The 24,222-nt window shown below is 36.8% G+C and overlaps 3 protein-coding genes and 2 long non-coding RNA genes across 5 annotated transcripts; 3 read left to right on the forward strand and 2 right to left on the reverse strand.

Annotated features, from left to right (window-relative positions):
• The first annotated feature begins 5,587 nt into the window (after positions 1-5,587).
• Positions 5,588-6,994, forward strand: LOC148765240 (uncharacterized). Its single transcript, XR_016029914.1, has 3 exons — positions 5,588-5,653; positions 6,070-6,223; positions 6,620-6,994. It is a non-coding gene; the product is annotated as an uncharacterized LOC148765240 (long non-coding RNA).
• A 3,359-nt stretch (positions 6,995-10,353) lies between these two features.
• Positions 10,354-11,409, reverse strand: LOC148765241 (uncharacterized). Its single transcript, XR_016029860.1, has 2 exons — positions 10,795-11,409; positions 10,354-10,761 (listed from the first exon to the last, which is right to left on the reverse strand). It is a non-coding gene; the product is annotated as an uncharacterized LOC148765241 (long non-coding RNA).
• Positions 11,410-12,204: 795 nt separating this feature from the next.
• On the reverse strand, positions 12,205-14,222 carry LOC105960523 (Heavy metal transport/detoxification superfamily protein). Its single transcript, XM_012984710.2, has 3 exons — positions 13,850-14,222; positions 13,441-13,516; positions 12,205-12,683 (listed from the first exon to the last, which is right to left on the reverse strand). The coding sequence occupies exons 1-3, from the start codon at positions 13,853-13,855 to the stop codon at positions 12,307-12,309; spliced, it is 459 nt and encodes a 152-aa protein (XP_012840164.1). The 5' UTR covers positions 13,856-14,222; the 3' UTR covers positions 12,205-12,306.
• Positions 14,223-17,969: 3,747 nt separating this feature from the next.
• On the forward strand, positions 17,970-20,747 carry LOC148765242 (Erythronate-4-phosphate dehydrogenase family protein). Its single transcript, XM_088814590.1, has 2 exons — positions 17,970-18,919; positions 20,130-20,747. The coding sequence occupies exons 1-2, from the start codon at positions 18,221-18,223 to the stop codon at positions 20,358-20,360; spliced, it is 930 nt and encodes a 309-aa protein (XP_088670716.1). The 5' UTR covers positions 17,970-18,220; the 3' UTR covers positions 20,361-20,747.
• Positions 20,748-21,317: 570 nt separating this feature from the next.
• LOC105960565 (uncharacterized) lies at positions 21,318-24,116 on the forward strand. The gene is made up of 7 exons (XM_012984755.2): positions 21,318-21,561; positions 22,461-22,560; positions 22,655-22,717; positions 22,803-22,850; positions 22,964-23,017; positions 23,680-23,737; positions 23,853-24,116. The coding sequence occupies exons 2-7, from the start codon at positions 22,477-22,479 to the stop codon at positions 23,894-23,896; spliced, it is 351 nt and encodes a 116-aa protein (XP_012840209.2). The 5' UTR covers positions 21,318-21,561; positions 22,461-22,476; the 3' UTR covers positions 23,897-24,116.
• The last annotated feature ends 106 nt before the right edge of the window (positions 24,117-24,222 follow it).

Raw genomic sequence — 24,222 nt, forward strand, 5'->3', positions numbered from 1 at the left:
CACTATAAACCCCCAGGGAGTCGATAACCCTTGGCGAACGAAATATTTTGGGGGCAGATGTAAGCCCTCAGGGAGTCGATAACCCTTGGCGAACGAAATATTTTGGGGGAAGATGTAAGCCCCCATGGAGTCGATAACCCTTGGCGAGCGAAATGTTTTGGAGGCACTGTATACCCCCAGGGAGTCGATAACCGTTGGCGAGCAAAATATTTTGGGGGCAGAGGTAAGCCCTCAGGGAGTCGTTAACCCTTACTAGCGTTGAAGGGCCTCCTCGGTTGTCTGAACCGATCGAGGGGCGGGAAGAAGTGAATCCTGTTGAGGATCTAGTGGGACATCCGATGAAGGCCTCGTAGTGGATCCCGAGCATGGGGAGGAGGATGTGACAAGCCAGAGCCTCCACGAGGTGGGAGGTTGTTAGCAGTGTCACACCCCCCTGAGCAGAAGTCTCAAGGCCATCTTGCGCGTTACGTGATCTTGTTTGCCTTCCCAGAGACGGCGCCAAAATGATGATGCTAAAGTTAGATCACCTCAAGTAGTTGAAGTAGGATGAGCTGGAAGAGCAGAGTGAATCACTTGCTCACGAGCTTGATGACACTGAGATACCTGCGATCATAGAACACGTGAACTAGGCCGGGGGTTGATCCGGCGGAAACCCCTCCGACGCTCAAGTCAGACGTGTTGATAGTACAAATAGTCCAGAGAATACATTTAATAGTATTGCTCAGATAATAGGACGTACCATAAGGAATGAGTTCCAATGATTATTTATAGCTTAGTGGAGATTGTCGGACTCAAACCTTACTTGAAGGTGATTGGGCCTCGGTAGTAGTGGTCTTCAATATTGGGCTCGTGGCCCAGTAGGTAAAGAGATTGTAGGCTTATTGGGTTGGCCCAAATAGGCATATCAGTAGTATTATTCATATTGAATTTCTAGCTTTATCTCGTAAGATTTTAGATATATTTATGAAAATTAGGTGATCAGTAATTGTTGAAAGATATAGTTAAAAAAATTAATACATAAAAAATATTAAAAATAAATAATTACATAAGTAACAATAAGGTAAGATTATTCACGGGTAGTAAGTTTGATAATTGTTTAAAATTATAGTTAAAAATTAGTAGAGAAAAAATGTTAAAAATAAATAATTACAGAAAAACCATTAGGGTTTTTTAGGGTTGCCCAACGTTTCTTTCTTTTATATATAAGATATAAGATAAGGTATTACGTCACATAAGATGCTTTAAGCACTCATATAAGTTGTCACAACTTATGTTTCTAATTAATTTCAAAGTATTTGGATAATGAGAGATAGATGAGGAATTACAAGTATTCTCGAAATAGTAGGGGTGATCAAAAAATCGAGAAACCGAAAAACCGAACCGCGAATCAAAAAAACCGAACTGATATGTACTGTCCCGACTTAAAACCGCATATACGGTAAATTATTTTTGAAAAAACAGAAATTATCGGTGTTGGGCTAAATACCTAACACGCAAGTGCACGTATCCCAAACAAGTAGTAAAAGTGGACTCGTGAGAGTCGGATGTCGATCCCACATGGAATACTCAAATTATCTAGTCCTAAGTAGGAGTTGATCGAGTTATCTCCTCGTAGGAGTTGTCTCGCGATAATGTAGTAGCACGGAGCTGGTATTCTCCTCGTGGGAGTTATTATTTATCGATATTGTCAATGTTTTGACGCGTTGCTTGTATGTGTTTACATATAGCCTTGTGCGTGATGTACTTAAGGAGGGGATTAGGCTCTCAAGATTTTTGTATGGGGATCGTGCCACTTGTTAGACCTCGTGGGTTGTAAGTATGTTTGGACCGGCCACGTTTTAATGAAGGACCCATCGAAAACAAGTAGATAATTTTGAGTAATCAAGCTGGCCAGGCTATATAGATTCCCATAATATATCTAAGTGTTTCTAGGGTTGTAATCGTGCTAACTTGAGCTTGCGATTATATAGTGAATTTCGGGGGAGTTGTCTCCTCATGGGAGTTGTCTAGCAGCGAAGTTATAGGAGCATTGGACACGCGACTGGGGAGTATGCGGATTCAGGTCGCTCTGAGCGAGTAGTCTCCTTGTTGGAGTTGTCTCACATCAAGTCTTATTACCGAGCGTGGTGTCTTCTCGTGGGAGTTTCCTTGCAACTGCTTCGTAGTGCCGAGCGATTTGGCTCCTCGTGGGAGTTGTCTCGCTGCGGGTTGGTAGTATCGAGCGAGTTGTCTCCTCGTGGGAGTTGTCTCGCTGCGGGTTGGTAGTACCAAGCGAGTGGTCTCCTCGTGGGAGTTGTCTCGCAACGGGTTGTAGGACGGAGCGAGTGGGTCTCCTCGTGGGAGTTATCTCGCAGTGGTTTTGAGACCCGAGGGAGTTGGCTCCTCGTGGGAGTTGTCCTGCAACAGGTTATAGGACGAAGCGAGTGCTCTCCTCGTGGGAGTTATCTCGCTGTGGTTTCATAGACCCGAGGGAGTTGGCTCATCGTGGGAGTTGCCTCGCAACGGGTTATATGTCCTAGCGAGTTATCTCCTCGTGGGAGTTGTCTCGCTACGGGTTGTAGTTCCGAGCGAGTTGGCTCCTCGTGGGAGTTGTCTCGCTGCGTGTTCGTAATACCGATGGAGTTGGCTCCTCATGGGAGTTGTCTCGCAACGGATTTGTACGACCGAGCGAGTTTGCTCCTCGTGGGAGTCTTGCAAGCTCCCTACTCTCGATTCGATGTGGGAGCCAAGTCGAAAATGATGCCGGATCGTGTCAAGAGTATATCGGTGTCGTGGTGTACCGATAACTGTTGGCGTGGTGTGGAGAAATAATATTTTTTATTTATCCGTTTGAGAGCGCGCGCGAATTGGCGAGGCGCGTTGGAGAGCTCGCGCAATTTGGTGAAGCGCGTTGAAGTTCTCGTGCGATTTGGTGAAGCGAGTCAAAATCTACGCGCAATTTGGTGGAAAGTAGTCAAAGTTGCGCTCGATTTGATGGGAGCGTGCGGTCCAAGGGCGCCTTGGGAAGGCGCGCGTGCTTGCGCACGCTTTAATAATTTTTTTTCTCTGCTGATGCGCGCGCGTGCTATGCACGCGCGCCTTTTTTTTTTTCCTTCTCCGCTGACGCGCGCGTGCTGTGCACGCGAGCCTCTTTTTTTTTTTCGCATGACGCACGCGCGAGTGCTGTGCACGCACGCCTTTTTTTTTTTTTTTTTCTTTTCTGTTTTCTTCTTCTTTTTCTTCCTTCTTTCTTTCTTCTTCTAATTCTTCTTATTTTACTCTCTTTTTTCTTCTTCTTGTTCTTGGGTCTAGTGCGCGCGATTTGACCCCTTTTTTTTTTTTTTTTTTTTTTTTTATGATTGACGAGCGTGGCTGGCGCGTGTAAGCCACATGCACGTTTCTTCTTTCTTTCTTTTGATTTTTATTTTAAGGTGATTGATGTTCACCCCTTTGGGGATGTTCTATTTTTTGAGTAGGGAGATTATACTCGTTTCTTGAGATGGGATGTGCACCCACTTGGGGTTGAAAGGTAAGGGTGATGCCAACCTTGGGATGGGATAGCCCCTCACTTTAGGATGAGGCGCTCGAGACCTATGGTCTGAGGTGGATGCGCACGGCTGTGTCATTGCTTCAGTGGCAACACGAGTTGAAACTTTCGCGGTCGTACGCTGAAGGTCCTTATCGGTTACCTGAACCATTAGAGGACCAAGTAGAAGTTGATCTTGTTGAAGGTTCGGCGATCATACGCTGAAGGTCCTCTTCGGTTATCTGAACCGTTCGAGGGGGCGAAAGTAGCCCCCCAGAGAGTCGATGACCCATGGCGAACGAAATATTTTGGGGGCACTATAAACCCCCAGGGAGTCGATAACCCTTGGCGAAAGAAATATTTTGGGGGCAGATGTAAACCCCACAGGGAATACTCAAATTATCTAGTCCTTAGTACCAAATTCTAACAATTATGATTTTTGTCCAGCCTACGCAAAGTTGTCAAATTTAATCAACTAAATAATTAAACTAATTATGAAAGCAAATAAACACGAGAAAATATCAATAAAAACAGACCTAGGATTTTATCTTCCCCCTATGCAGGAATTGCTCACCCAAAACCCCTCAATTATGAAATATATGATTCATGATTATTAACCCGAGACACTAATTTACTCATAACCCCCTGTCGCGTGTATTATGAGTCTATTATTCATAAACGGTTCACTATATGTCTATGCAAACAAATTATGAATAAAGCATTAACTAACACACTAGGCCAAATTTCATTTCAGGCGACGTTTTATGTGCGACGATTTTGTAAACGTCGCTCAAATTGCGACGTTTTCTTAACATATCGTCGCAATAATGCATAATTTAAATTCAAATTCTAAAAAATGAGTAAATATTGCGACGTTTCTAAATTACGTCACAGAAATCGTCGCAAACTTTTAAACGAAAAGTTCCCTGAAGAAAAGGCGACGAATCGGTTATATACGTCGCAATTTTGCGACGTTAGTATAAATATTCGTCGCAAAAGAAAAAACTTTTTTTATTTTTTTTTAATTAATAATATTTGCGACGATAATGTTGAAACGACGCAAGGTGATTGGGAAATTTGCGACGTTTATATATTATTACGTCGCAATGGTTTTCCAATTAAAAATTTCTAGATTTGTTTTGCGACGTAAATAATGCAATGGATTGAAACGTCGCAATATAATTAGTTTTTTTTTTTCACAATTTTTCTGTTGCGACGTTTAATTAAGTAAAGTCGCTATTTTATTTCCATAAGTCTGTTGTGGCGACTAAAATATAGGAAAACGTCGCACGAAAATTTTCGGTCCTGCGACTAATAAGTATAAACGTCGCGAAACCAAATTAAAACCCTTTTCCCCACCCTAATTTCAGAACACGTTTGCCCAAGTCCGTCTCTTCCCAAATCACAGCTGCTCCCACACCCCTCCTCCGCCGAAGCAAATCAGTCCGCCGTCGCCGTCGCCGTCGGTGTCGCGGCTGACGGCATAAGGCCTTGTGATAGCCACCGCCAAAATCCCTCTATCTCAGCTCCTCTTCCGTCTTCCACACCGCCGCCGCCGCCGCTTCAATATTCTCCACAGAAATCCACCCCCATCGTGCCGACGACATCACCGGTTACTAAGGCCGGCCACCACCGAAGCCTTCTTCTCCCGCTCCTCCTCCCTGTTTCACACCGCCGCTGCCGCTCCCGCTCCCGCCGTCGGAGCCGTGGGACTTACCGTAAGTTTTTTATTTATTCTGCATAATTATATTTTATATATTTTTATATATTTTATTATCAATGATTCATGAATTATTATTAATAGAAAACAAAAGAAAAATTATTTCTTTAAAAAAAAAAATCGAAATAATGTTGACAGCTGCAATTTCATTGAATTAATGTGAAGGTGGCTGAAGGGGCAAGAACGAGAGGAGCATCAAGAATTATTGGAGTTGACATTAATCCCGATAAAATTATTAAAGGTATCAAATTAAATTAATAAATAAATAAACTCGCCATTTAATTTATTGTACTATAGTATATTCATCCAATTGGAGTAATTAATAATCAATAAATTATAAAATTTTGTTTTAATATGTAAAGCAATTGGGATCACAGACTTCATAAATCCCAAGGATTTGAACAAGCCACTGCACCAATTTGTAGAGGGTAAGTTAAATTATTTTATGTATATAAAATCTTTGTTAAATTATTTTATATATATGCGCTTTGTTAAATTATGTACACATTATTCCCCTAAACATCACATCTGATCTAAGATCTCTTTCTTTCGAAATCGTAGTTTAAAAAATGGGTCCCATAAGATACCAAACTTACACTTAAAAGAGATCACAGTATTATTTTCAAAATATTTTTTCCCTACTATATATATACTCCGAAATTAAATTATTCCGAGAGAGACGAATATATAAATTTAACTCTCTCGTTACCTTCTATGTTCCTCAATTGCGAATATTTTCTAAATAAAAATGCCGAAGGATAGGAGTTGGGTTTTGCTAGATGATCATCGATTAGACGCATTTCAAAATGGTTGTTTAGAATTTCTCTACTTTGCTTTCGATAAGGCGGCCATTGATGACAAAATAAGGCTACATGAGCATCGATCCATTAAAGGAATCGGAGCCTTTACCTGTTGATGGTAGTGGTAGTGAGATTGGTGGAGGTGATGGTGAGCGACAAGTAGATCCGAGAGGAAAGCCCGAACTACGTGCCATTGCGGTAAGTTAATATTTTAGTTGTATTGATGCTTTATTTGCTATTTTGAAAATGTTTGGGTTGTATTGTACTTGATGGACTATGGATTTATTTCGTACTTAGGTATCGATGAATTGTGTAATGTAGTTGGTGGATCTTTACGTGAATTGAACAATTGTGTATATTGGGTTCTCTAATGAAGTTGATGCTTATTTTTGTTGAATTGTTATTTTATTTTCTAGTTGAGAATATGTTGGTTGCTTAATGAAGTCGATCTTTATATATGAATTATTGTGTTTTTGTTTACTTGAAAATGTTTGGGTTGAGCAAATTAGTTGGTATATTTTTATTTGAATTATTATTTTATTTTATAGTTCGTATCAAGTAATTAGTGTTAATACACTTTTTTATATTACTCAGGCGGATTTGGACAGAGTCTATCAAGAATGTATGAATGATGGGAGTGATGAAAGCACCGCTAACACGATAGCTTGCGAACGAGTTCTAGGAAAAACTAAAAGACTAGGACTTGGTTGCTCAAGTTAAAAGAAAGGGACGAGGTCCAACTTATCTTCTGTTGCTAGAGATGAAGAAATAGCGGCTTTGAAAGAAGACAATCAGACTTTAAAGGACGAGATGAATCAAATGCAGAGTACTATGAAAGCCATGGTCGAATATTTTAGGGCTCAAGGTGTCGAGTTCCATCCCCATAATCCACCGGGCGACGACAACTAGTGTTTTGGGTACTTTTATTTCATGTTTGGATGATTTAAGTTTTTATTTGGATTATCTTGTGTTTTGGAATGTTTCGACGATTTTATGTTTTCGAAGAATGTTTTGGATTATTTAATTTAAGCAGGTTGTTTAATGTTTTTGTGTATGTAATTATATTGGAATTGTTTATTATTATGGGTCAAAATAACAATTAAAATAAAAATCAGTAAAATATTAAATAAAAATATTTATATATTTGCGACGTTTTTTTGGAAATTAGTCGCAATCGCAGAAAAAAAAATTGCGACAATAGCTATATATTCGTCGCAATGTCGTAACAAAACTGTGCGACTTTATTAAAAAAAGGACGCAAAGCTAAAAATAGTTGCGACGAAATCGTTTCGGAAAATATAGTCGCAAAAATATTGCGACGAAAGACGTATTCAAAAATTCGTCACAATAAATCAGCAGACGAAAAAATTACAATATTGCGACGGTTATATTAAATCGTCGCAAATGGTTGCGACTTTAAAGAAAAAACGTCGCACATATTTGCGACGGGCACTTTTGTGACTTTTTTCCCGGTAAATTTCGTCGCAAAATAAACATCGCAAAATTACATTTTCCGTCGCAAATGGGGTTTTTTTGTCGCAAAAAAACGTCGCCTGAAATGTGTTTTGGCGTAGTGACAAGTCTCGTAAATGGTTACCTAAGGTGATATTTGTATATCTATGACACCACATGCAATTGACACACCCATCCGGTGAAAACTACTCGAAGGTTCTTATACTTACCGTCTAATTATCAAAATAGCTTTGTCGAGTCAATCCCAATAATCACAGATAAAGCACATAAATTGATCAAGTTCATGCACTAACAATCATAACAAGTATAGGAAATAATCATAAAATCATAATTGCATAATGTCAAGAAAACGGGTTCACCATCCCCACATAGGGTTCCAACAAAATCCTAGATTAAAAAATTAGCTACTCATGTTCTCTACGAAAAACATAATAAAAATATAAAAAGACATAGATTAAGAAAAGATAGATAAAAGAAGAATTGTGATGAAGATTTGTCAATTCTCCGTCTTCGATTCTCCGTTCTCTCGCTCCTCTTGCTCTAAAATTGTGTAAAAAAAAATCCTCTAATTCGTGCTTGGTTTGCCCTTAAATAGATGCCCTAACTTGGTAGAAGAATTTAGGTTTCCTTGTGTGATTAAAAGTCCAAAATTGTCTCCAGCGTATTTTGGCGCGGCCGCGCGAAAATCAGTGTAATTTTCACACGGCCGCACGAGAATCGCCGAAACCTTCTGCCCTCATTCTGCAGTTGGCGCGGCCGTGCCAAAAATAGGCTAAATTTGGCACGACCGCGCGGGCCAATTTTCAGCATATTTTTACTTTCTTCCGTTTTTGCCCGTTTTTGACCTTTTTTGGCTCGTTTCATCCTTGGAACTCCCAAATCGTTAAGTTGTACCTAAAATACAATAAACAATTCATTAAGCACCATTAAATCAATAAAAGTATACAAAAATTCTCGTAAGAAAGTATGCATTGAGTGTAAAATATACACTCAACACACCCCCAAACTTGAACTTTTGCTTGTCCTCAAGCAAAAAACTAGCAACTTTCAAAGCAACACTTTCAACAAATGCCTCTCATCACATAGATTAATGATCAACTTTACGTTTTCAGAACTTGCAATTATCATGACAATTATTAAAATTTTATAAGCTCGTGATTCAAAGATACGTATTCACTCACCCTTGCCAAAAACCACAAACCATGCTATCGCTTCAAGTATCCCATATTTGTAAATTAAAAATGGAGAAAATTTATACTTACATAATAATATTCAACTCCAAAGACTCACCAAATTTCTTTACTCGGCTAGTATCAAATAATTGAGCTATTGGGATCATTGGGCATTTTTGGCTTTCAAATGTTGGGCTTTTGGTACAAGGTAGAAAATATGGGTAAAAATGGCTACTATTCTCCTTTCATCTCACAATTAGTCACTAAGAGTTGAACTTGACGGAATTTTTAACTCTCTTTCTTGACTAGAGGTGTTTTTCGCTAAGATTTAGATTTTGGAATTATTACTTCACCTCAAAGGACTTAATACTAACTCTGTTTGTTTAAGAGTTCAAAAGTCTCCACTTTTACTCTTAACATGATGGTTCGAGTTTTTACTTTAAAATCTTTATCAAGTCTTTTCTTCCCCTTCTATCTTTCTTCTTCTTCTTCTTCTTCTTTTTTTTATTTTCTCCTAACATGATGGTCACGTATGAATGATGAAGATCTACCCAATGTATTTCGTCCCGTACAGCATAAAATAGTCACGATTAAATAACACGACACAAAATGAAGGCAGCAATACATTGTTAATAGGACCCGCCGGCCACAATCTCGACGCCTCTTGCAAAAAAAAATATATACATAGTGCCACCCACTACTAATTAGTAATTACTCTCCAATAATACAGTATTTAAAAATAATAATTTACACGTGTTATGTTGTATACGTGTCAGACGCTGTACTATATAAAAAATAATATTTTCCTGGCCCAATAAGCTCAATAAAACTTGTACGTTTTCCTAACCCAGTAAAGGCCCATTTAAATGGGCCTAGATTATTATCAGACTCAATACTTGTTTAAGCCTATTTGTAATTTCTTGCTCAATTTTTTGAAATTATTAAATATATTTAAATCAGTTCTAGAATATAATTATGTCTCGTTTGGTTGGAGAGATTAACCACGATTAAATAAATAGCAGGGCTTTGGACATCACAAGGTCCGATAAAATAATTGAATTTTCATTAAGAATCTTATGTTGGCAACCAAACGAGACGTTAGAATATATTAGACCACGGTTATAGTTTAATATTTTATTTTTCTTATATTTACATCATATATTAGTTTCTTAACTAATAACTATGACGCATTGTTATATGAAATTCAAGAGAACATTCTAGAATAGTTATTGAGATAGAAAAATGAACTGCATGACACACTAGCCTTGTCATCTCTCTATTTGGATGGACTAAAACTAAATTGTGACTGAATCTAATGTCACTTTCACTTTATTAAAATGGACCCAAAATAAATGTTTTTTCTATAATCAAATTGATTGGAATAATAACGACTGCCCAAAATTTCTGAACCAAGTTTCTATTTTATTTTGTATGGCCTACTAACCGACCATTTTTTGCAGTCCACCTACATGCCATGGTTAATACTTAATAGTAGTAGGGTGTGAATTGGGACATAATTTTTAAATTCCATTGATTCCAACCCCAACAAAATTCGATTTTGGAATAATATTTTGGGTTAACTGCAAAAAATCCCCTAAACTTTGGACGTTTTTGCGCTTTATCCCCTGAACGGAAAAAAGTTGCACGAGCATACCTGAACTTGTTAAATTGTTGCACCGGCGATTAAAAAATCCATTTATAGCAAAATTTATTCGTGAATTGCACACGTGCAACTCACACATGAAAATGAAAGGGCAATTTCGTAGTTTCACAAGATTTTCAGATAAAAGAAAAAAAAAAAGAAAAAAGAAAAAGAAAAAAGGAAAAAGAAAAAAAAAAGGCCACCCTCACCCATCTTCTTCGTCTCCCTCCTGCTGCAAAACAGGGGCTGGAAGATTTTCACACCACCAACACCTTCTCTCTCCACCGCCGCACCACCACCTGAAATTATCATATCAAATTACTGCTCCGTCTTCTTCCTCTCTCCGGCGCCGCATCACCACCACCACATCTGCTCCGCCGCCGCACCACCACCAAATCTGCCACCAACATCGCCACCTATTCTAACGCCTAAGCCTCCACCGACTCCACCTTCAATTCCTCCACTGTCATCTCCAACTCCACCACCAATTCCTCCACCAACACCTCGTCCAAATTTCCAATTTCTCCGCCTATACCCAACAACCCCTCGCGACGCCACCGCGGCCAATTTCTTTTCTAAAACAACCACCACCACCAAATTTGCTGCCGGGCAGATTTAAGAGTACAAATCCCCTCACATCCAATTAGTGAATTTGGAAAGAATCACCGCCGGATTATGTGAGGCTAGACATCACCGCCAATCGACGGCGATATGGATGAGAGGTTTATGTCCTCTACTTCCGGTGGGCCGTGAAGCACAGGCGGCGGAGGGCTGCGAAGCAGAGTTAGCAAGAGGTCACGAAGCAGGCAACCGGCGAATTACAGGCGGCGGGCGGCGGACGGCCGTGGGCTGAGGAAGGATTTTTTCATATTTCTTTGTCTTTTTCTTCTTCTGTTGGTATAATATTATACGGGAGGGGATTTTTTAATATTTCTTTTTCTTTTTCTTTTTTTTTTCTTTTTCTAAATTTATTATATTTATTAAAAAAGGAAGAAAATAGGTGTATAAAGAAAAGACCAATTTATCCCGGCTCAAATCATGTGCTTCTCACGTGTTGTAGATTCCGGTCTCTTTTTGCTAAAAATGGACAATTTCTACTCCGGTGCTACAAATTAGTAAGTTCAGGTATGCCTGTGCAACTTTTTTCCGTTCAGGGGGTAAAACGCAAAAACGTCCAAAGTTTAGGGGATTTTTTGCAGTTAACCCTAATATTTTTCACTATGAATTCCGAATGTTCAGATTCTCAATTTTTCCGGGTATTTTTTTAACAAAATTGAAATGCCTATTCGACTCCGATTCCAATTATAATTTTTGAATATTTTTTTCGAAAATTCCAGTCATTTTCCGTAAATTACACTTTACGTATTTACGTGACTTAAAGTTAAAAAATTAATTTCGATCTGATCGGATCCGACCCGACTGATTTTCACCCCTAGATTTCTGCTATAAAAAGGTGATATAGAAATAGAAACCCTACTAATAATTTGATGATTTTTTTTTTTTTTGCGGCGTGTAGGTCAAATCAAACAGTGACCAGACAAATTCAACCGATATAGAGAGATTTTCATCTCTATATATATTATATACTAATGTCAACAAAAAATTGGCCACCAAATTCAATTTTTGTCACATCATAAATTAAAATTAGTCGTCACCCCAATTACTAATGCAACTTTCCAGCTAAGCTCTCAACTGTTGAAACTGCTCCTCTATCATATCTAATCAATTCGTATTATTGCATAATGATTATATTAAATATCTTTTACTTAAAAAAATTAAATAATAATATTAATAATCAATAAAGACATGATTTATCAAGTTATATATAAATATATATATACACATGACAAAATCCTGAGGTTTTTGCCTTGTATCTGCATCTATCCAATACAAAAATTAAACCAAGTTTATTAATAAAAATAAAATAAAATTGAAAATTAATAGCCCAAATATAGATTATTGCAGAAATGTAATATATATATATTATATATAACTTAGCAAATAACACATGCATTAGGGTTCTCTTCCATGCTGTGGTGCACATAGTAGTAGGTGTTCATTGGTGGATAGTACTGCTGCCGATACGGCATTGCGGTTCCGACCACGAATTCGTCTTTCTTGGGTTGATCTTCTTTCTTCTTCTCGTCTTCTTTCTTCGGTTCGTCTTTAGCATCTTCCTTCTTCGGCTCGTCTTTCTTGGCTTCTTCTTTCTTTGGCTCATCTTTCTTCTCCGGTTCTTTGGCGGGCCCCACCGAGATTATACCCGTCGCCCAATTCTTTTTCCGCAGTTTGCTCACAACTGTAACCGGATCAACTGTCCCGATCACCGTTAGTTTCTTTGATTTCATGTCGATTGCAATTTCATCGATTCCTACACACGCAAATAAGTTATAACTCAACTCAAGAAATTTACACAAATGGCAATTAACGAGTAAAAAACCCGATATGTTTAGATTCTATATTGTCATGCTCACATTGCACTTGTAGTACGGTTGGCCGTTTCAAGAATGAATTAAAAAAGAAAAAAGAAAAAAACTTATAAATGAACCGACATCCATCTTTAGGAAAAACAATATGAATCGCACATTACACATTTATAATACTCGAAAATTACGGGATCGGAGCAAGATTACGCACTATCATCCTTTTTCTTCCTCATTTGCATGCAAAGATTACATAGTCAAATGTAATAACTAATAACCGATATTGAATGAGATGTTCGATCCGAGTAATCTTATAAACACTAATCACGGAAAAGAGGAAAAGCAAGCGTTACTTCTTTCTTTGCGCATAAAGTAGCCTTACTATAATCACAATGTAATTATTAGTGCAGAAAAATTCAAGAACTTTTCGATTCATCTATCGGAAACATTAGTTCCAATCTTACCTAAGTATTACATTGTGATTATAATCATTCAAAAAAAAAAAACAGGGCACTACTCTGTTTTTGCAAACATACAGTCGATTTTCAGCTCGTGCCACGATATTTATCACGAAAATATGCTATAACAATTAACAATTAAAATGAGAATCACAAAATCAAATGATTTAATTTCAGAAATCAAAGATTAAGACAAAAAAATCATATGATTTGTGGAAGAACAAAATCAAGATTTGGTGACAGAAACCTGAAAGAGTAGACACTGTCTTCAACGCTCTCCTCTTGTCTCTTTCTTCATGCAAATCCAATTTCAACACAAACTTCTGCAAACAACACACAATTATTGAATCAAAATTACAAATATCAAACATTTATTTATTTAAAAGAAAAAAACAAAGATTTACACTATCAATTTAATTTTTAGGGAAAAAAAAAATAAAAAAAATAAAAAAATAACGCCATTTACTTCGTGATAAAACCCAACCCATAGATTTTGTCTGAGGAATCAATAGAAATAATTTTTCTCTGGCTTCCTCAACAAAACAACCTTAAAAATACATTCTTTAAATTCTCCAAAAAAAAAAAAAAAAAACACGCACACACACATAGAGAAAGAGAGAAGCTAAGAATCAAGAATCAAGAATCAAGAAATAAACCTTCATTTTTCTTTGGGTTTATGTTCTGCTTAAATAAAATAGCTCTGTCTCAAATAAAAAAATGTGGGATTTAAAAAGAGAAGTGAGAGGACAGAAAATAGAGAGAGAGAAAAAGAGAGAGGGAGAGAGAGAGAAGCTAAGAATTAAATAAAAATAATGGGTTGATTTGAAAAAAAAAAAGAAGAAAAGATTTGTTGTATACAGACAACAGAAAAAAGGAAGCAAAATTTTGCTGCCGAGTCCACCACAACACACTCTCTCTCTCTAAACGTATATGTGTGTGTGCAAATATAGTGAGAGAGAGAGAGAGAGGATAGAAATATGAGAATCAGTGCACGTTTCTTCTTCGAGAAATGTGACAGCCACCACCACTGAAAACTACTATGTATGTGCGTGGGCATATATAGTGAGGCCAGGGGCCACTGTTTCGAACACCACTCGCTTCTGTGCGAGCGTGATGATTTGTATTGTTGTGTATCCACGTGTCGCACATAAGCAGTGCCAAGTCGGATTCCTGCATGTGTGCTGCCACCCTGGCAATAGTTTGAAATTATTAAATTTATTGTGTGGCTGGTAGATTTAATGAATATTTTTCTTTTTTCTTTTCAAAGAAAAGAAGATAATAAATAACATAAGGAAAACCTATTAAAGTAAAATGATAAGATTATTATAATACAAAGGTAAATTACGAAAAAAATATATATAATTACAGTCACCCTATTAATTATGAATCTTCTTACGCGTCCGCCCTTTAGTGTTAAATTTAGTGACATCTTCTATATTATATGAAATAATCTACAGTTTGTATCCGTTTTATTCCACTCGAACTCCATATTTTGAAACAAGATGATCATAAGATGTGTCTCGTGACTTATAAATATGAAATATCAGATTGTGGTGCATCAGAAACTGCATTTTTACATAAACGAGTACAAACTAGAGGGTAAACAACATAAGACCCTCATATGTTAAAGAAAACATGCGCCAAAAACCTCCTGTGTTTTTTTTTCTAGCGTAAAACCCCCTTGTGTTTAATTTTACTTTGCACGGAATTCCCTTTTCCGTTAAAACTTAACACCTAGAGGGGCTTTCATGCAAGTTTTTTATAACATATGGGGGGTTTAGTGCATAATTTATACAATACAAGGGGATTTTACAGAAAATTAATTTATTCGTATAAAATTTTCACATTATATTCTTAAATTAAGTCGAACACATTTATTCAGTTACAACATGAAAAATATAAATTTAATAGGTGTTGTGAGTGTTAAGTGTATATTTTTACACTTAATAACACCTTTTAATTGGAGCTTTTGGTGTGTTTTAACGATAATTGGTGCTTAAAATGGTGATTATTTGTAATTTAAGGTACAAATTGAAGAATTGGAAAATTATGGGTAAAAATTGCAATTTCAGAGAAAAAGTGGGCCAAAAGTAAGAAAATCAAAATTTCGAAGATTTGAAGCCCGGACGGCCGTCCGAGTTCTAGAACTAAATCTGGCGCGGCTGTCCGAGATCACGAGGAGGCGCAGTGAAGGAAGTTTAATTACACAAGGAAACCGCCTTCCTATATTTTTACACCCTATATAAGGCCAAGCCAAGCACACAATTTGGGATCTCATCTTCTTATACGCAATCTAAGAGCAAGAGAACGGAGCAACGAAGACAAAGACTTGACGAATCTTCATCATAGTTCTCCCTTTACTTTTATTTTCAACTTTTATGATTTTTTCGTATTTTTATTATGCTTTTCGTATAGAACATGAGTAGCTAAGTTTTTAATCTAGGATTTTGTTGGAACCTTATGTGGTGATTCGAACCTATTTTTCTAATATTATACAAGTTTGAATTCCGCGATTATTTCTTCTATTTGATCTTCTTTAGCGCATGAACGTAGCTAATTTATGTTGCTATATGTTATTGTTAGAATTGATTGACAGATCGTTTTAATAATTAGAACAAGGATAGGAGAGCCTTCGAGTAGTTTTCACCGGATGAGTGTGTCAATTGCATGTGTTATCGTAGACATACAGATAATACCTTAGGTAGCCGTTTACGAGACTTGTTATTTAATGTTTTATTCATAATTGGTTTGCATAGACATATAGTGAATCGTTTATGAATAATAGACTCATAATACACGCGACAACGGGTTATGAGTAATTTAGTGTCTTGGGTTAATAATCGGGAATCGTAACATGATAGAGGTTTAATTGGGTGATGAATTATCGCATAGGGGAAGATAAAATCCTAGATCCGTTTTTATATTGATATTTTCTCGTGATTATTTACTTTCTTAATTAGTTTAATTGTTTAATTGATTAAATTTCACAACCTTGCGTAGGCTGGATAAAAATCATAATTGTTAGAATTTGGTACTTAGGATTAGATAATTTGAGTATTCCCTGTGGGATCGACATCCGACTCTCACGAGTCCACTTTTACTACTTGTTTGCGATACGTGCACTTGCGTGTTAGGTATTTAGCCCAGCAGTGAGTATTAAAAAAATCAATTTTTATATTGATATAATTTATTAATGTATTTAAGAATTTTGATTTTTTTAAAATATATAATTATTTTATTAGAATTATCATCTATTTTTATAATTTATTATAGATTAATTATATGTGAAAATAACATAAATAATTTGAGAATTCGTTCCATCTTCCATCTCGAATATTAATTTTTTTGGTTTTCATATTTTAAATTAATATATGTATTCGACTTAATTTAAGAAAATAATTTGATATTTAAATGAATAAATTAATTTTGCGTAGAACCCTCTTGTGTTGCAAAACCATGCACCAAATCCCCATATGTTATAAAAAACTTGCATAAAATCCCCTCTATGGTCAACGGTGTTAACTTTTAACGCAAAAGGGGATTTCGTGCAAAGCAAAATGAAATACAAGGGGGTTTTACGCAAGGAAAAAAAAGGGGGTTTGGCGCAGGTTTTCCTTAACACATGGGGGTTTTATGCTGTTCACCCACAAATTAGAGAACATTCCACGAAATCTAGAAGATTCTGTTGAATTTGATACCGCAAGGGTGAACGTGCAAGAAAAATCATAATTAAAAGAGTAGTTGTAATTACCCAAACATAAGTGATTTTTTTTCTCATAATTTGACCTTATCTCATGAGAAGACTGTAAGCTACTTAAATAAAATTGATGAGTCATACACAGATAGAGATAGAGATAGAGATACTGATAGTGATATTGGACTTAGATTTGGAATTGTTAGTTGGGCCAATTTATAAAATGTAGCTGAGTCTACTCTTTACCTTTAATTCCGAGTTAGATTTCAACCCAATCTGGATATATATGGACCGGCCCAATCTGGATATTATATGAACAATAATTTGTAAATGTGATTTTTAGCAAAAAAAAAAGCCCACTGTGATTTTTTTTTTTAAATGCCACACAAATTTAATTCTCGTTAGGTTCAATATTGTAAGTCATTTCTAAGGTACAGAATGTAATATACTTGGAATTAAATTTTAAGATTATTATACACGTGCAAAATTCAAGATGTGGCTATTGGTCCATTTCCAAACACACAACACATAATTAATTATGAACTAAAAGCTCAATGATGCTCGACAAATTAACAAAGACTCCATCGTCAATCTCATGGAGACACCACTTAATTGTAACAATTAAAGTACGCGTAATATATTCCTGCTCCAATACATTCTTAAATTCGTTTTTTTAGTTCATAAGCTTAGTCGATTGTCACACAATTTTCAACAAGACCGAATTCCCTCACTCTAACATTTGTTTGTGACTTTAGTAGTAGTTCACCTGCAATTTCGAAGAATATCGAGGACGACCAAGAAAATCGAGTCTTTCCGGATGACTTTGCAATTGGAGAATAAATGGGATTTTGTGGAAGAAAATACTACTACGACTCAAAAGTCAAATTAAAATAATGAAATAGTAAATCCCGACCCGACCCGACCCGAAAACCGGATATTTGAGATTCAAGTATTCTTGTACCTACGGCAGCGGTAGTGGTTATTCTTGGTGGACGGGGGGCACGAGAAACCACAGCCCCACCTTGTCCGACCCACGTGGGTGGGTAGGGTGCTTTTGACTGTCCCATTCTTTTCCTCTCCTCACTCGCGCCCCACGCGCGTGTCTAACACGCTCTATTTGTCCTTCTTCTTTCTCCCCGTCATCTTCAATTCATATCTCTTCTGAACTTTTTTACCCACAAAAAAAAAAAAAAAAGAGACCATGAAAACAGCCCTAATACAATAGCTCCATTCATCATATATTTCCAAATTTCACAAATTCCCCCAATTAAAAAAAAATATAATTTTCGTGCAATTCGTTGGATCAGCGGTCTGAAAATTTTAGGGTTCGACAATGGGCAGGAGGAACGAAGATGAATTACAATTGGCTATTTACAGACCGCCGCTTTTCATGGGCGGCTGCTTGGAGATTCGTCTCTTCTACGTCCGCATCGCCCCCTGCGCGGTGGACAACCTCCCCGACCAGCTCAAGCTCCGCCACCTCCGCCGCGAGGTCGGCGTTTCTTTGGAGATCAACGGCTCCCGCGTCCCCTCGTCGGAAACCGTTTCCGTCACCCTCCGCCGCGATCGCGTGGATAAGGATTCATCCGAGGCGACGTACGTCAGCACGGACAGCGTGAAGCTCTCGGGCCCCGCGGAATTCGAGGTGTGCGAGGAGAAGGACGATTTGGATTTGATCCTGTGCGGCTCGCTGCAGAGAGCGGACGCTGCATCCGCGTGGAGCAGCGACACCTCCATGTCGGATAACGATTCGAAAACCGGGTGGGGTATGGAGTGCTACGTGGCGAATTCGATAGCAAACGGCAAGTCTTCGCTCCTCCAGACGAAGAAAGGGATTTGCTCTCCGACCATCGAGGTTTATATAGCCGGGTGCTGCAATGGCACGCCCGTAATTTTGATGAAGACTGTTTTGATTAGCCCTAGGAGGAAGGTTAGGCAAGGGATGATGCTCGATGCTATTCCGGAGGACGAAGAAACGGGGAAGGAGCAGAGGAGTTTGTCTAATGGGATGGTGAGGCAGAGGAAATTGCAGGTAAATTTTCGGCTTCGGTTCAATTTATTGCATTGATTATTATTTATTGCTGATTTGAATTATAGACGAATGTGCTAGTATACAATTATCGGACTTTCGGATAGATGATTCAATATATATGATTAATGATAACTACTTTATAGGATTATTGGAAAATATAAACAGCAGCTACTTTCACATGAACACAAGTAAAGAAACGAGTGAGTTCGATTTTGAAGAGAAAAGTAGGTTAATATTTTGAATTTTCTACATGTAGATAATATGGGATGCCCGTAGAATTTAGGTATTCGATTTTTTATCATAAATTACAGTGTAAACATTTATCATGTGAATGGATTGATTCTGTACAAAACATCATAGTTGGTAGCAGAAGTGTAACCACATCATTCGAACCCGAAAAAGAAGGGCTCGTTCTAGTTGCAACAATGAAATTCAACATAGGTCAAAGAAAGTTGTTAAAATATGGATTTCGACGATTTCTTCTATGCGAAAGCTTGAATTAAGTTATTAAGTATTATATTTCGCCTGAACGATTGTGGTGTAGGGTTCAACTATGACTTGCCTCTGTAAGTATATAACGACGAGAATATTCTTTCTAGTGCGCGTTTTCTCCTTTGTACTATGACATATCATGTTCCACCAAAAGACAGCGAGATAATTTCGATCACTAAGAAGTTCACTTCCAGTGGCATTTAGGCTTTTCTATATCTCTCTTTACAGTATGAGTTTTGAAATTTTCGGTATCTTTTCACTAGTAATCGGGAGTTAGTGGTCTAGCATTATTTCTATAATCGAAGGGCTAGTTTAGGGAAAAAATGGTTTTATGTTTGAACATCTCAAAAAAAAGAAAACGAGTACAGTAATTTTGGACATAAAGCGTGCTCCTGAAAGAGACAATTGTAATGATGATAGAACTTATTACAGTTGTTCTAATATCTGACTAATTGAAGCTAAGAGGTTAACTTTAGATAGGCGGATTTCAAAATTTTCACGAAAGAAATTATCAGGGGTTAGATGGAATTTTTTCATAAAATTACACCAAGATTATGGAAAATATTTGAACTTTCTGCCTGATTATGTTGTGCCATTAGGTGACAGGATGGAAGTTATTACAAGAAATCTCGTCATTCGATTGATGCATCTACTTTGCCATTCCTCATTCATTAAGAATAACAGAGTTAAGCTAACCTTCAATATACTGTTTCTGCAGCTTATGGCAGCTGAGATGGATGACTATGAACCAAAAGGAGAAATCGGACACAATTACTACTCCGAAGAAATGTACCCCGGTGAAGATGGACAGCTGTCGTGGTTCAATTCCGGTGTAAGAGTCGGTGTCGGAATTGGGCTTGGAATGTGCCTCGGCGTTGGAATTGGCGTGGGCCTACTTATGCGATCATACCAAGCTACAACTAGGAATTTCAGGAGGAGATTTTTCTAAAAATCTTTTTATACGTCTTAAGTGCGGAAAACCAAAAAGAAAATGAAAAATAGTGATCGGTTTCTTGTTTGAGGTGGAAGTATGCTTACTTCCTTTTCGGATTTGCTGACCTAGAGATATCGTAAATGCAGCTGAGGAAGTGAGGAAACACATAGTACGCAGAAATTGGGTTTCTGGTAAATTGCTGCTTCGATATAACCGTGTGTTATTGCAAGTGTTGATATAACAGTGTTACGTGTTAAATATTTAGGCCTGGTGTGCCAAAAGGGATGCCGGGTTTCTGTGTGGATGGCTGTATCTCTTAGTGTTTTGTAGGTATATATTTTTCTCTTATTGAGTCTTTTGATCGGATCATTTTTGTGGAGCAAGGTTGTTTACTTTGCGGTTCCTCCCGTTTTTTTTTTTAACGTTTAATATACATTGTTGTAGAGTTGTATAACGACATCCACGTTCTGATGATGTTTGAGATGGGAGAATTTTTGTTTTGTTTAGTAATATTAGTGCATACTTGAGTCGATTTTTTTTGCAGCGTTGCTCGTAACTTTATTTTGGTTTGTGTTCGTTTGAGCCTTCCGATTTTCGATATACCTGTTAAGAATTGATTTTCGATATTCTTTTAGTGGAATTGGAATTAGTTTTTTACTTCCGATTTTTTTTTCATAAACTATTAATTTCGATCTGATCTGTTTGATTTCCACCCCTAACTTTGTTTATCGAAGTAGTGACAGTTAATTTTAATTTCCAACGCAAAGTTTATCGAAGTAGTGACAGTTAATTTTAATTTCCAACGCAAGTTTCTCTCGAAAAATAAGGTATTGCTACGTGTAATGTTGAAATCGGATGGATCGATTCGAAAGTGGAAAACTAATTCCGATTCGGTAAAAACAAATTGAAATTTGAAATGAAAAGAAAAAATTGTTCCACAGTTGAAAATTGGAATCTCATGAAATTATTTTCAGAATCCGCTGATGGAAAATTTCGTTTTACATTTTCACCCCTAGTTCTGTGTGATAATGGTAAACTAGTTTAAAAGGTTGTTTTTGTGGATTTCAAGGACACGAATGTAATTTCAGACCCTTCCCCATTCTATTCATATATTGTTCTTCCACTGCTCACAAACAGTCATTCTTTCAAACACAGTCACACAAATCGATCTCTTGCGTTGAAAAGCTGAAAAAAGCTCGGCTTAATTTCATCCAAGGTAAATTCCATTCTCCCAATTTCGTTTCATTTTTACCTGTTTGAGTTTCAATTGTTGCGCGGCGTTCGATCTTCACCAATTCTAATCATTCCATTTTTTTTTTTATTTCTCTCTTTTAGTTTTCTGATAATTGTTTGCATGTTTGTATGTTAATGCGATTCGTATACCCGCGAAAATTGAATTCGGTAATTGATATTGAGATCTCTGAGGATCTAAGTAGGCGAAGATTTAATAAAATCAATGGTAGTGAATCCGTGATTTATGAATTTAGCCGGAGACAATTTTTGTTGGATCACGCAGTCGAGGGTTTATTGGTCAATTTTTTGTATTGCGCTTTTAATTTGATTATGTGTTAATGCATGAATGGTATTGCACTCCTGAAGAAATAGGAAAATGTTTGATCGCTGAACGTTAATTAGTTTCTTATTGGCTTGGTGTTTAATCGAAACTGAAATTCCGACACTTCGTTTTATGATTTATCTTCAATCTGGAGTTCAAATTGGGGTATAGTAGATATTTTGAGTCTTTGAAGACTATTTTGGTTTCTGCAAATGAACTTTGCTCGAAGATGTTAAAGGAAGCTTGATTGAGAATGTCGAGAGGTTTATGTGCATAAAAAACGACTGATTCTGCTCTCGTGCTGAATGATAATAAAGTACTGTAAATCATGTGATAATAAGAATTGAGTTATTAGAAATTCGGTAGCTTAAGGAAATCGGAGGATACTTGACTATTGGAAACCCTGTAACTGCTTGGTGCTAGGGTGTGTGTGTGTGTGTGTAAAGTAGTTAAAATGTGAAGAGTGTTATTTCTTTTTATATCGAAAGTTTTTAAAAATAGTGTCATGGATCGATCGATGGAACTATCGACTCATTCTAGTTCATGTTTTCTGTATACAGTACTTGTGGTAAAAATATGTCAGGTACGGAGGAAGTTAAAGAACAAACGGAAGTTGTTATGGAAGACGCTGAAAAGTCATTGCCATCAAGACAGCATGAAGTTGTCGTTCAGACCGTGTTATTTTTTTTATTAACTTTTTGAATTTTTTCAGTGTTTCCGTTATCTGATTGGATTCTTTACATGTTCTTTGCAGGAGGAAGTCGTAAAGAAGAAATATGGAGGAATAATTCCCAAGAAACCACCACTGATTTCTAAGGCATTAATAACATCTATATCATACTTTTCTCACGTGTCACCTTTTTTTTTTTTTTTTTAAATAACACGGTTCCATTTGATGACAGGATCACGAACGTGCCTATTTTGACTCCGCTGATTGGGCTTTGGGAAAGGTACACCGTTTTGGTATTTGCTCCATTTCTCGCATTCTTTGAAGCTCGTGTTATTGGTATAGCTGTCGATTGTAAATTTTACTTAATAATTATTGGTGTTTTTTTTACGACAGCAAGGCGTAGAGAAGCCCAAAGGACCACTTGAGGCTCTTCGGCCAAAGTTACAGGTACTTATACTTCTTGTTTCCTTTTTTGGTTCGGTTAATTACATGAATCATTCATATTTATTGGTACTTGATGAATCTATTATGGCTTTTCAGTCCTATTTAGTTAGTTTTTGTTGTTATTACTTCTGATGCACTGTGTTATTTTTCGTATTTAAGTATTTATCTTAAAAAAGGAAACTCCGATGGCAAAATTTAAGCCAGATTTTATGCATGGATATCTTAATAGCACCATTCAAGATACTTACTGTATTCATTAAGGTCTCGTTTATTTCCGCAACGACTTATTTCTTTGGAAAAATACTTTGAAGGCAATGCAATAAAACCTGTATCTGGATGAAGATTTTGGGAATCTGAATCTTTCCTGAGCTTGTGTTGGATTTAATTATGTCACCGTCCTTCTTTCACAATCATATATTCATATATAGATATATATTAAATTGTTTTTTTTGCATGTGTCTGTGATTAAAAAGGTGAAGTCATCAATATGTACAGTATTTTCAGTACCGAAAAGGGGGTAAATTTAACCCGTTATTTTGATCATTTATGCTGAGTGTTATTTCATGTTTCTTCAGAAATTGAATCGGCACTAGATTTATTTGTTTTTAATTTTCTTTTAGCCTTTGTGCTGACATGTTTTCCTATGGGATAATTGTTTGTATTAGCCAACACAACAGCAAACGCGGTACCGCAAATCTCAATATGCACCATCAGAAGGTGAAGGTATGCATGCATGATTTGTCAAAATTCCATATGTTTTCGAGAAATTTCATCAGCAGTTGTATTTTATTAATTCATTTCTGTATGTCTAATTTACTGAATCTTTTTGTCTGTGTAGACGGAAGTACTGCACCATCTGAAGATGCGAACGCAAATGAATGAGAAACTGTTACTTCTCGATCCTTTGATTACGGAGAGTTCCTTCAGCATTACTTGCATGACAACTACTAGTGAAGTAAATTTTTTACTAAAATAAAAATTTTGAAAAAAAATATTCTATTGGATGCTCAAAGTGGAAAAATGCGTACTTGCTGCTGTAATTCCCTGTATTCATGTTGTCGACTATTTTCATTTATACCATCATCGACTATTATTGCTTTTATTTTGCGTGCGTTACTCTTAATTCGTTGCTCAAATGAACCTTCATTTTTCTACTTCTCTTCTTCTATTTGTCGTTCATTATATAAATACTCATGTGAATGTGCTTC

Source organism: Erythranthe guttata, chromosome 14 (genome assembly GCF_056151865.1).
Source record: "Erythranthe guttata isolate IM_541 chromosome 14, IM_541, whole genome shotgun sequence".
In the NCBI taxonomy this organism is placed as follows: domain Eukaryota; kingdom Viridiplantae; phylum Streptophyta; class Magnoliopsida; order Lamiales; family Phrymaceae; genus Erythranthe; species Erythranthe guttata.

Coding starts and splice junctions, on each gene's coding strand:
- LOC105960523 (XM_012984710.2), bottom strand. Junction 12,684..13,440: donor GACAGTGTCTACTCTTTCAG/GTTTCTGTCACC, acceptor TTGCGTGTGTAG/GAATCGATGAAATTGCAATC.
- LOC148765242 (XM_088814590.1), top strand. CDS start 18,221: ATGGGCAGGAGGAACGAAGATGAATTACAATTGGCTATTTACAGACCG. Junction 18,920..20,129: donor TGAGGCAGAGGAAATTGCAG/GTAAATTTTCGG, acceptor CTGTTTCTGCAG/CTTATGGCAGCTGAGATGGA.
- LOC105960565 (XM_012984755.2), top strand. CDS start 22,477: ATGTCAGGTACGGAGGAAGTTAAAGAACAAACGGAAGTTGTTATGGAA. Junction 22,561..22,654: donor TGCCATCAAGACAGCATGAA/GTTGTCGTTCAG, acceptor TGTTCTTTGCAG/GAGGAAGTCGTAAAGAAGAA. Junction 22,851..22,963: donor CTGATTGGGCTTTGGGAAAG/GTACACCGTTTT, acceptor TTTTTACGACAG/CAAGGCGTAGAGAAGCCCAA.